Source organism: Eimeria acervulina, genomic scaffold (genome assembly GCF_000499425.1).
Source record: "Eimeria acervulina Houghton genomic scaffold, Eah_scaff1010, whole genome shotgun sequence".
Lineage (NCBI taxonomy): Eukaryota > Apicomplexa > Conoidasida > Eucoccidiorida > Eimeriidae > Eimeria > Eimeria acervulina.
In genome coordinates this window covers 519-12,587 of record NW_013549480.1, presented here as the reverse complement: position 1 = coordinate 12,587, position 12,069 = coordinate 519, and the positions used below count along the sequence as shown (strand labels likewise).

General features: G+C 48.8%; 3 protein-coding genes across 3 annotated transcripts; 1 reads left to right on the top strand and 2 right to left on the bottom strand.

Moving 5' to 3' along the window:
• Window positions 1-3,974: 3,974 nt before the first annotated feature.
• Window positions 3,975-4,410, bottom strand: EAH_00053870 (hypothetical protein; the record flags this gene model as incomplete). Its single annotated transcript, XM_013393986.1, has 2 exons — window positions 3,975-3,989; window positions 4,084-4,410. 2 exons carry the CDS (start codon window positions 4,408-4,410, stop codon window positions 3,975-3,977), a joined length of 342 nt encoding a protein of 113 aa, XP_013249440.1.
• Window positions 4,411-6,282: 1,872 nt separating this feature from the next.
• EAH_00053860 (hypothetical protein, conserved) lies at window positions 6,283-10,589 on the bottom strand (the record flags this gene model as incomplete). Its single annotated transcript, XM_013393985.1, has 2 exons — window positions 6,283-9,790; window positions 10,570-10,589. 2 exons carry the CDS (start codon window positions 10,587-10,589, stop codon window positions 6,283-6,285), a joined length of 3,528 nt encoding a protein of 1,175 aa, XP_013249439.1.
• Window positions 10,590-10,838: 249 nt separating this feature from the next.
• EAH_00053850 (hypothetical protein, conserved) lies at window positions 10,839-11,663 on the top strand (the record flags this gene model as incomplete). The annotated part of the gene is made up of 2 exons (XM_013393984.1): window positions 10,839-11,403; window positions 11,595-11,663. Coding segments are annotated over 2 exons (634 nt in total), but the record flags the coding sequence as incomplete, so codon positions are not given.
• Window positions 11,664-12,069: the final 406 nt, after the last annotated feature.

The following is a 12,069-nucleotide window of genomic DNA, read 5'->3' as shown; positions in this document are numbered from 1 at the left end:
TCGTTAGCTCGTGTCATACGTACTAAATACGAGAAGATTAATTTCGCGTCACCTCATAGAGGCACTACCTGAAGCTCGCGACCATACAATGGAGACTGCTAAACAGCAAGCCAGTGCAGGGCAGGCAATAGGAAGCGATGCCCTCACTGATGTGTTTGTCGCGAGCGCATGCCCTCAACTCCCTACTCATTGTAAGTTTTCCCAAAGAATCCCCATTAGCAGTGGCGTTACATCATGAAACGGCTTGAAACGGGTCAGTATGCACAGTCCCTCACAGTGAAGTCCATCCCTCTGTAAATGCACAGCGTAGTAGTACACCGCACGCCTACCCTCTGTGCCGTGAAGCGTCAGAAAAGAAGTGACCTTCCACCGTATCTGGAATCCCTTTTGTACCTTCATTTATGCTGCAGTTGCACCTCACGGCACAGGTAGAGCATAAGAAGAAGACGCAGAATTTCTCTGCGCTTTTGTTTAAGGGATACCGTTGCAGCTGCATCTCTGGAACGAGATCCAAGATGGAAAAAAAGCTACGCAAAATTTCCTGTGCTCCCTTGTTCCACAGATGCAAAGTTCACCCGTAGCCTTCACAGCTGCTGAGAGGATAACTGACTCAAATGCTTCGGCAAGGATCTTCTCGCTCTGCCACGCATATGGACAGAAATAAATTTTCAGAATTGCATTGCGAATAAATGAAGGGACGCACGGTGAACCTCCTGGGATGTACCGAACAACGCTGCTCTCCCGACTTGGCCACTAGACTGCCCAGATGAAACGTTGACCATAAATGCTGCAAAGGTAAACGGGGCGAAGTCCCGCAGATAACCCTCTAGCAAAACACTTCGCTGGCCCGCTTCAAAGTGTGCTGGTTCCTCGGCTGTGTAACATTCGAGCTGCACTCTCAATACTGCAGGTGCCACTACACCAGAGGACGCCAGCAGAATAATGGAGCAGTCCTCGCATCAGTCCTTACACGCGAGTTGACGACAGCTCTTCCCTAAAGTAGAGTCATCTTAAGGCAGGCACCCTACGCGCACCAGGTTGCCACCTAAGCTGGGCGACCACCCCGTTGAGGACCCCACGTTTGGAAAGCGCAACCTACTCGCTGGCAGGCAGGGCAAGCATTCTCTTGACAGCAGATTATTTGGCAAGCTCTCCACGCGCACTGCTGAGCAAGCGCATGCATCCACCAAGGCTAAGCAGATGTGTAACATTCGAGCTGCACTCTCAATACTGCAGGCGCCACGACACCAGAGCAGAGGATGCCAGCAGAATAATGAAGCCATCCACGCATCAGTCCCTACAAGAGATTTGACAACAGAAAGTCTAGTCATCTTAGTCATCTTAAGGCAGGCACCCAACGTCCACCAGGTTGCCACCTAAGATGTGCGGCCGCCCCTTTGAGGACTCCATGTTTGGAAAATGCAACATACTCGCTGGCAATGCAAGCTTTCTCTTGACAGAAGATTATTTGGCAACCTCTCGACGTGCACTGTTGAGTAAGCGCATGCCTCCACCAAGGCTAAGTCCTCCCTGTTACTTCTTCCCCAGTGGTTTCCCAGCCCTTCTAACCATGCCACTGCATGAAGCTTCCCTCAGTTGCGCAAAACCCCCACTAAACGCACAGTTCGCCTCGCGTCATTTTGCGTAGCCCCTTTGCCATGCAACTTCCCAGCTAAGGTGGAGTCGGGATCTTCCCCACCACCCCACCATGTATCCGATGGTCTACACCCCTGAGACGCTATGGAGACTGTGCGCCAGGAACATGCCCACACTTCAGTGCTCAAGGTAAAATACCTGGTAGTCTTCATATGTGTTTGCAGACGCAGGATATGAACTACAGTTAAACAACTAAAACTGCACTCCAGTAAAACAGTACAGGCTGCATCCAAAGGAAACGTTGAACTGATTCCTGAATCCACCGTCAATGAATTCCTTCAGTTACAATTTTTCACTACTTGGCCAACACAAATATGTATCGTCTTCAGCCGCTGTTGTTACCATCCGAACCTGGCAGTACCGGGTTGCACCAAGGCACGCGAAGTCTTCACAGTTTTCCGCCTGAAAGCAAGCATCGATGGCAGTACACCAAGGGTATGTAATTACTTTGCTCGTGTTTGTCGTTGTCTTTGATGAACGTATTGGAAACCGCCCCACAAACTCCTCAGGAGCTCATAGACCGGCACGCATGCAATGCCAAAACAGCGCAAAACGTACAGGGGAAGCTAAACCTACCTCTACCTACCTCAGAGCTGAAGCAGTCCCCACATCCGGTAGTACTTTGCTGATCCCCTAGGATCTACCGCGCAGTTGAGCGTGCTGAATGAAAAACCCATTGCCCAGCGCTGCTACCATGGCGAGTAGTCTAGGCGCAATGCCCCCAAATCCCCTCACGGCTGCTGCTAAATGCTGCAGCCTTCCTCATGTTGGTAGATTATCAATAACACTGCCGAGCGAACAGGAAACGTTATTCTAGTCCGGCAGGCCCAATAGGCATCAAGCGAACTTTGCGAACGCTTCCGTGTGAGGGCTTCAAGTGGCATAGCCAATGAAGTTACCTATGGGGCATCTAGTAGTACAGTATTCCCACCCCACATGACGCGGCATTTCATATTAATAATCACGATAATAACATTTGAGCATGTGCGACCTACTGCAGACACGCTCAACATACATGCATCCCCACATGTCCCGGCCCATTCTTCCACAGAAGACGCCCCATACGAACACCGCATATGAATTAAGCTTGGCAGTAGGCTAACGCTTTTTTTCCTTCGCCTATACGAGTTGGAGGCGGAAGAGGAGATTCTGCAAGTGAGGACAAGAACCGTTGCAAGCTGTCTGCGTCTTGCTAGATCCATCAGCCTCAGTTTGTGCATGCTGGACAGAACACCTCCCAATTAACACATCGTATATGCTGCATTTGCTCGTCTGTAGTTGGTGTGCATTGAGATAAAGGCGTTCACGCTTCTTCGTCCGGGTTGTCAAGCGTCCGTCAGTTGACTCGATGCAGTGCTCGTCTGTTCTAATAACTGTTCGCCTTCCGCGAAAAATCCAACAGCAACAGTAACATTCACAATATGCCAGAAAGCACACAAGTTGCAACATGTACTGCCATAGCGAGATAATTCCTAGGCTTAATTGACTCAGTTCACACAGCCAAAAAAGGACATAACCTCCCCCAGTCGACATTGTGCGTATGACGGTGCTCCTCTACCTCTAAGCACCATGTCCTTCTCCCACTACCCATCAGATTTGCTAGTGACACGCCTGACGCTAATCGTCCCTGCTGTTCCTTTGTCTATAGGCTCGCAGCATGCATTGGTGTGGCAAGCATCACAATAGAATGTAGCTACCTTCCTCACGCTCACGCTCACAGCGTTACAGCTTGCACCATGAAGATGAAACGCAGCCCTTTCTGCTGCGTAAAGCAGTTGTGCATGTGCAAACCATGGACTACCGTTGCATTACCTCTGCCCAATTCAACAACCTTTGCAGCAACTCCTTGCACATACTCTGCATTAATTAGGTTTGGCATCCAGCAACCCTTGTCCCGTCCAGGACTCTCCCTTTTCCCTTTAACCCTATGTCCTAAACTCTAAGCAAGTACACATGTCAAAATCCGTGCATATTTTCGGTTTGCCAATCATATAAACGTTTTCAATTTGTCAATTCTAGTTTCGTTCTCTGTTAAAAAGGCATGCGATTCTCCGTGGTGTTGGCGGTGGAGGGTTATGTAGCGGCTTCCACGAGATGCTCACCGTCATGCATCTCACCGAACAGCAAGAAACAAACGGTACATGCCACAAGGGTGCCGCGTTTTTGCCCATTTGGAAGTAGAAACTCTCAGCAGTACGTGCAATGCGCGTAAAAAGGTGAACCATGGCTGTATGCACTGAAGCGCTACTAGCGCTTCTTCCCTGAACCTTTTGTGGAGTGTTATGTAATGTACACAAAAACCCCCATGCATGCCGCGCTTACAGACGGTTCTCCTTGAGATCACCGCAGAAGCAAACGCTCCCTATGCAACCGCTCCCTATGCAACCGCTCCAGCCAGCAGCAGCTGCTGCAGTACTCTTGACGTACTAGACAGGGATCGTGATCTCCAGTTGCAAGCCTTCGTGTTTGAAGTTTGTTGACAGGCCCTTTCTTTTTATCGGACAGTTTTTTGAAGCAGAGCATTATGCTGAACACCAAGGCCAAGGTGAGCGCCAACGCCATCCGCTTGAGGAGGGTTGGTATCGGGGATTCATGTCTGCTCCCAGGGGTGGCGAGTCTCTTAAGTTCAACTGCAGCCGAACTGACATCAGGGGACTGGACATGAATATCATCTGCAGCGGCATATTTCTGAAATGCAACAACGGCCGACGGAAGCAGACACGGGTGAAAAAGAAGCGGAACGACGCGCCTCATGCTCACTAGGAAAACGACTTTGGCTTTCGCAATAGGTTCTAGATAAAATAAGAAATAATCATTTTAGACACCAATAAAGTGTTAAAGTTAAATTTTGCTGCGACCGCCCCTGGGACGCCTCCGTCCAGTGCATGCAGTCGGAGGTTCAATGTCGGTATAGACTGCCTAGCTCCACTGGTTTGCTCTGTTACTGTTCAGAACGAAATCTAGTAGTGAAGCCTACAACTACATGAATTTAAAATAGTATTAAAATTAAATTAAAGTTAAAAAAGCTGGTAGGTTATCGGCAAGTCAGCGCAATACAGCCAATTGGCTATATGTACGACGGGCACTAGACTGGTACCCGCGCTTCCACGTCGGCAGCTGAAAGAATTGGCTCAAACCCGTACAAAAGTGAGTGTGATTAGTACTGATAAATTCGTAAATTTGTTATTCATAATATTATGAGTTAAAAAGATGTGTTTCTAGTGCAGGGTTACCGCATACTGTCTGTGGCTAGGCAAGCCACTATGCTGTCCACCATGGAAGGGAGACGCGGAAGACGCGGAATTTCTATTCTCGATTTCAAACCTAAAATCCTAGATGGCTTAGTAATATTTAATATTTTAGCAAATTATGCAACTTTTGGACAGTTAACAATTGCCTAAAAATCGGTTTCGGGGCTCATGGCCTAGGCCTAGGGCCGCCGGTCCTAGCAGAGAAATGTCGTAATGAGTTGCAAGTGGCTCAAGTAACTTAACATAAGATTCATTAACAGCAGTTTACGAATCCTCTTATTGCTTTCAGGCGTCCTGGGAGAAGCGTCCCAAGGGCCTGGGGCCGACGGTGCAGAGAGGGAGTGCATTCTATCGTTTTGTTGCAACAGAGCGTGTTAGAGTTCCTGCTTCAAGGCAACCCAGTGTATAGGCATACACTATCACCCTCTCGTTGCATGCGCTTACACCATAGACAGTCTGTTAAACACTGAATTAGGTCCAATAAGCACAACATACACGCAAAATGTCTGACCATGCCAGCCGCCCCTCTCCAGCACCTGCACTGCAACTGCATTTGCACAGCTGCAGTAGCGTAGCTGCTTCTCTAATTGTGTAGCATTAAATAGCGAATCATGTGATGGTTTCATAATTCAGCTGAGCATAGATCTAGGAAGAGATCGTCAGTGATGGTGGAGCAAAAGTCAGCACTGGATATCTTTCCTTCGGTTTTCCTTTCGGACAATGGCAATTCCCTTGAACTTGTACAAATTTGTACACTTGTGAAACGATCCAACTTCGATTATTCTAAATATATTTAATATCTAACACTGCATCATATATATAGAAACAAGTCTTATTCACATTCAGCTTTCCAAATATGTTTAATATCTAATAGTACATCATATATAGATATGAATTTCATTCGCATTCAGATTTCCCTCCTCTCTGCAGATATCTGCAAAAAGGCTTTCCAGTTATCAGTGAATCCTCAAGCTAAGAAGTTCAGCACCTCTCTAACGCATCGCATCTAGAGAAACCACACAAGCACACTTCATAACAACAGGGAGAAGACATATTCCATGCATCCACTGCAAAACATTGCAACGAAATGTTGAAATTCAACGTCTCGAAGCGATCTCAGCAGTGACGCGACTTTTGAATGGCTTCCATAAGCTGCCCCTAGAAACACTTCACCATTAAAATGCGTGTGTTTAATGTTGAACACAGCCAAGTACATCAGAAACAGCGAGAATAGTCTTGAGACAAAGCAAAAAAAGACAAAGCGTGTCGTTAAAGAAGCCCTTGTTAGGCTCTAGAAGTTGAAACGGCTTCATATCGTTTCATTCTACGGCATATACTACCTCTTTGACTCTCCTCGTCATTCAAAGAGGCCACTCTAAGGCAATGCCCTCCATCTGCACTGGGAGAGCTGCGTAACACCTGCCTGTTTCAGCACGCCTTTAGTGAGTGTTTTCGGCAGTCTTTGCATATCCTCTGGGTATTTCAGCGCTACAGTAAGTAGCAAACCTTGAGCAAAGGAATCTAATGAAGAAGAGGCTTCCAACTCACAACCACTCCTTAGCCGATGCTGCTCGCTGCATGCGCCTGTTGCAGATTGCGCAGAAAAACGCTGATCCCTGCTCAGCTTCAGATACTGCCCAAGTGCACAACGCAGGAAAGCGGATACCGATATAGGCGAGAGGCTTGCGCCTCTAGCTGCTGTACGAGAACTTGCTGCATTACTTTTGCTGCTGTATTCATCTCCTTGAAGGGTTATTGTGCCGTCAATGTACGGGAGCAGATCCAGCTGTACAAGCATCCGCAGCACATTCAATACCTCTATCTTGCTGAAACGTGCATGATGCTGCATGAAGTGGCTGGCGATTGCCTGCACAGCCTGCAGCAGCTGCTCAACCTGCAGCAGCCGTTGCCGCAGCAAAAGAGGGCAGCTGCGAGCTTCCCAGCTTCCTTCGCTCCGAGATGCGTTTGCTGCTACCTTCAGATCAAGCAGCAACAGCAAACGAAGCCCTTCTGCTATTTGTCCTGCATCTGCAGGCTCAGCAGCAGCTAGGGTCGCTACCAGAGGCAGCAGCAGCTGCTGCACTAGCAGCTTCTGCAGATTTAAATACAAAGGATCCCTCGGCTGTACAGACACGCACGAGGCTTTAAGGACCTTTGCAGCAGCCCAGAACACAGTGCACCAGCTCCCATAAGCTGCAACTGCCTCAGCAAAAGCAGTTGATACTGCTGCTGCTGCTGGTGCTGCAACTGCTCCTGCTGCTGCTGCTGCAGGACAGCTGCTAGCAGCTGTTGCTGGTGCTGCTGTTGCTGCATCTGCATGGCAGCTGCCAGTAGCAGAATGGGCATGAGCTGCTGCGGTGCTGCACAAAGGGGTTGCAGCTGCAGCTGCTGCAGCAGAAAAGGCGGCAGCAGCACTGTCCTTGCTGCTTCCCTTGCTGCTTCCTCCCCCCTCCCTAGACCCAAACAAACCCCTGAAACTCCACTCTCCTTTAAGGCTTGCACTCGAAGAGAGAGAAGCAACAATACACTCCAATAGAAAACTGAGGCCCCCTCTATCTAAACTAAGGCCGGAAGCAGCAAGAGAACGACAGATAACGGCGAGAGATGCTGCGCTCATCTGCACACCTGTACCCCTCCTTGATGCTGCTGCTGTTGCTGTTGCTGCTGCTGCTGCTGCAGGCGGCGCAGCAGCAGCAGCAGCAGCAGAAGCAGCCTTTTGCATGCGGCGTGAGTGTTGGCGGGGAGTAGCAGGGACCCCAGAGAACTCCTTATCAAAATCTGGGCCACACAACTGCTGCTGCTGCAGCTGCAAGTGCTGCTGCAGCTGTTGCTGCTGCTGCTGCTGCTGCTGCTGCAGGCTACGCAGCAGCAGCAGCAGCAGTCTTTTGCGAGTAGAGTGCGTGGGTGCTGCTTTGACAGCAGCAGCCATTGCAGCCCCTATGAGGCTGTTTACCCCCTTGTGGGGCCCCTGCTCTTCAAGTTGAGTCTTAGGGGGCCCCTTCCGTGCTGCTGCTTCTTTCAGCAACAGCGTTGCTACTCTGGGAGCCAGCAGCTGCTGCATGCGCCGCAGCAGAGCTGCTGCAGCAAGACGGTTTGCTGCACCGAAGTTGGCAGTTGCATGCAGCTGCTGCGTGCGCCCAGAAGCAGTGGGGGCCCCACAGGGGGGCCCCCTTACACCCTGATGGGGCTGAGAAGCTAAGGAGGTTGTGGGGCATGTCAATGCATGCAAAGCTTCGTTCTTGCATGCGGGATCCACAACAGCAGCAGCAGCAACAGGTGCATACGGTGCAGCAGCGCGCAAGGCAAACGGCTGGAGACTGGCAGCAGCAGCAAACACCTCGGGGGCTGGCTGCTGCTGCTGCAGAGGCATGCAGCTGCTGCTGATGCCTTCTTGCGTAGAGAGCAGCACACAAGCTTGAGCTGTACGTACACAAGACAGCAGCGAAAGGTTTCTTATCAAGGTTTTGTTGCATGCCAGCAGCTGCAGCAGCTGCACACTGACAGACAGAGACAGCCGTAACAAGGGCCCCTCCACCCGCGCTGCTGCTGCTCCTGCTGCTGCTGCTGGTGCTGGTTCTGGTGCTGCTGCTGCTGCTGCACCTGCAGCTACGGCCGTAGAGGCCCCCCGCTTCCTTTCTAATGAGTTGTTTAATTCGTCAAAGGAGGCAAAAATAGAAGAAGAAACATCTGCAGACAGTACATCTGTTGCTGCAGCAAGCTGCTGCCTGTCTCTACAGACACCCGACAGCACCTGCTGCTGCTGCTGCTGCTGCTGGACACCTGCTGCTGCTGCTGCTGCTCCCTCAGCAACGCTCTGCTGCAGCAGCAAAGCAGCTAGCTGCAAACCCAAAGCGGCCTCTTGCGCTCTGATCCCGGCCGGTTCTTGTGGCTGCTGCTGCTGCTGCAGCAGCAGCAGCAGGCGCTGCAGCGCTGCCGACCCTAGTGAAGGCGAGCAGCAGCGCAGCTGCGCAAAGTCGCAGCACAGCAGCAGCAAGTGGTGGAGAGGGAGGGCTTTTGCTGCAGTTTGCATGCAATCTGCAGCAGCTTGCAGTTGAGCAGCTACGGGAGGAGGCAGCGGGCAATAAGGAGCAGCAGCAGCAGCAGCAGGCATTGAATTGCTGCTTTCCCTCCTTGGGGTACTGTCTGCTGCTAAGGGCTGCTCCTGCTGCTGCTGTTGCTGCTGCTGCTGCAGCCGCTGCAGTCGCGCAGCTGTTCGCTGCACATGAGCCCGGAGGTCCCCCAGGCGGCGAACTCTTGCAACAGCGGCCCTCGCGTGGGCAACAGCAGCAGAAGCAGCAGCAGCAGCGGCTGCTGCTGCAGGTGCTGCTGTTGCTGCTGCTGCTGCTGCTGCAGGTGCTGCTGCTGCTGGTGCTGGTGTTGCTGCTGCTGGTGTTGCTACTGGTACCGCTGCCGTTGCTACCATTGTAGCTGCTGTTGCTGCTGCTGCTGCTGTTGCAGCCGTTGTTGTTGCTGCTGCTGCTTCTGCTGCTGCCTCTTTCAGCTGCCGTACAGCTGCAAGTTGCTGTGCATCGATTATGTGCAGCAGCTTGAGAATATCTTCTGGTGTCTGTACACCGCAGCTGCTGCTGCCTGCGAGATATATACACTTGCATTCTGGTGCTGTTGCTGCTGCTGCTTCTGCTGCTGCTTTTGCTGCTCCTGCTACTGCTGCTCCTGCTGCTCCTGCTGCTGCATCTGCTGCAACAGGTGGTGCTCCTGCTGCTGCATGTGCTGCAGCAGGTGCTGTTTCTGCTGCTGCATCTGCTGCAACAGGTGCTGCTTCTGCTGCTGCTTCTGCTGCTGCATCTGCTGCAACAGGTGCTGCTTCTGCTGCAGCAGGTGCTGCATAAGAAACAGCTGCTGCCCTCTTGTCTTCATATTGCCTGCTAGAGGTGGTATAAGAACAAGAAAAAAATTGTTTTACGCTAGCGCTCTTCTTTAGATGCTGTGCGTAGATCGAGGAGCAGCAGCAGCAGCAGCAGCAGCAGCTGCTGCTGCTGCTGCTGTGTCTCTTTAGCTGCAGCAGATGTGTAATTGAATAATAGTTTAAAGCAAAAGCTTTAAAATATATTATATTTCGTTTTGCTGCTGATCTCTGTAAACAAGCGCCAGCAACAAACATCAGTGCTGCAAGAAGCCCCCTTATTAATTCTACCCTCCAAACAGATCCTAGAATATGAATACAAGTAGATAATTCATTTTAAAATTAAATTATATTAAAATATATATTATTATATTTTATTTTATGCAGCAAAGTAATCACGCTCTGCAGATATCTTATAAAGATATAAATGCGTAAAGGGGGCCCCTAAGAGGGGCCCCCTCTATGCATTGTTTGTTGAGGGGTTTATAGGCAGATCAAAAGAATCGCAATAAGAATATCGTATTTAAATGAGTAAAAATAAGTAAATAAATAAGTATATTTGTTTATTTATAAGGGATTTTATGCTGTAGAAGAAGAAGGCTTCTCATTAAGAAGCAACAATCATGAGGGGTCAAGAGAGCCCAGGGGGTTCACGAGATAATTTCGGCGTTTGTTTGAAAGGTAATAACAGAAAAAAACTTCAATTAAAGCATTTAAAAACTAAAAAGAGTAAAACTGAAGCAAAAACAAAGACAGAAAATGCAGAAATGAAGGAAGGCCTCTGTCCTATACTCGTACAACAACTTTTTAAACAACATTATAAAGGGGTATGGAGTGACAGCGATGACGATATTAAATTAAACAAAAACGAAAAAATAAACAACAAACAAAACAAAGAAAATATGAAAATTAAACAAGATGAGGGGCCGCTGCACTCTGAAGAAAAAGAACAAGAAGAAATATCGATAAGCAAATGCAAGAAGACGAAAAAATCAAAGACAGAGACGACAATCAAACAATCAGCAGAAAATCTCACAAATAATGCAGCGACACGAAGGCTCAGAGGCATGCCCCCAACCCCAGCCCAGCAGCAGCAGCAGCAGCAACAGCAGCAGCAGCAACAGCAGCAGCAGCAACAGCAACAGCAGCAGCAACAGCAGCAACAGCAGCAGCAGTGGGATGCTCACACAGTAAATGTAACAGGCTTAGAAGACGCTGTTGGGTTTAAAAGGAGGCAGCAGCAGCAGCATCAGCCAGAAGAAGCAGCAACAGCAGCAAAATACAGGGGTAAAAACCTAGGGAGATGGAGTTGCATGCGCAAGCAGAAGCGCGTGCATGCAGCAGCAGCAGCAGCAGCAGAAGCAGCAGATGCTGCTGCTCCTGCTGTTGCAGCAGCAGCAGAAGCAGAGGCAAAGCAACACGCATCATATGGTGCAGCAGCACCGTCGCGGTCGCTGCAGCAGCTAAAAGAGTTGGGGGGTCTTTCTGTCCCTGCGAGTAGCTCTGATAAAACCACTAGCAGCAGCAGCAGCAGCAGCAGCAGCAGCAGCAGAAGCAAACGACAAGAGCCGACAGAAGCGCAAGAAGCTCGCAAGCAATTCGATGAGGCTGTTCAAGATATCCGCAACATGGGTAAGATAACCCTAAACCCTAAACCCTAAACCCTAAACCCTAATTTGTGTATGTATGTTGCTGAGTACAACAAAGAGAGCTGCTTCTGATAGAGCCCACCGAAGCTTCTCGGAGACCTGCTGCAGCATTTACTGTTGTCTCTTTGCTGCTGCTGCTGCTGCTGCTGCTGCTGCTGCTGCTGCTGTTTTCAGTGTATCCGCACTTGGGGCGATTTCAACGCCGCCAATTTTTAAGTGCGGCGTTGAGAGCGATGGGCTTAGGTAAGAAATCTACAAACTACTTTTCTACTTCTTTATCTTTGTAATATATATATATATGTATATATGTCTATATATATATCTGTATATATATATATATATATCCATATATATGTATATATATTTATGTATATGTATATGTATATTTATTTATGTATATGTATATGTATACATCTGTGTATATAATATATATATATATATATGTATATATATGCATATATGTATGCATTTATGTATGTATGCATACATATATATATATATATATATGCATGCATACATTATATATATATGCATATTACATATAATAAGTATGTTTGCTTTTATTGCTCGCACTGGATTTTTTTGTCTGTATGCTGTATATTGCTATTTATTGTTTATTGTTTATTGTTTATTGTTTATTTATTTTTTA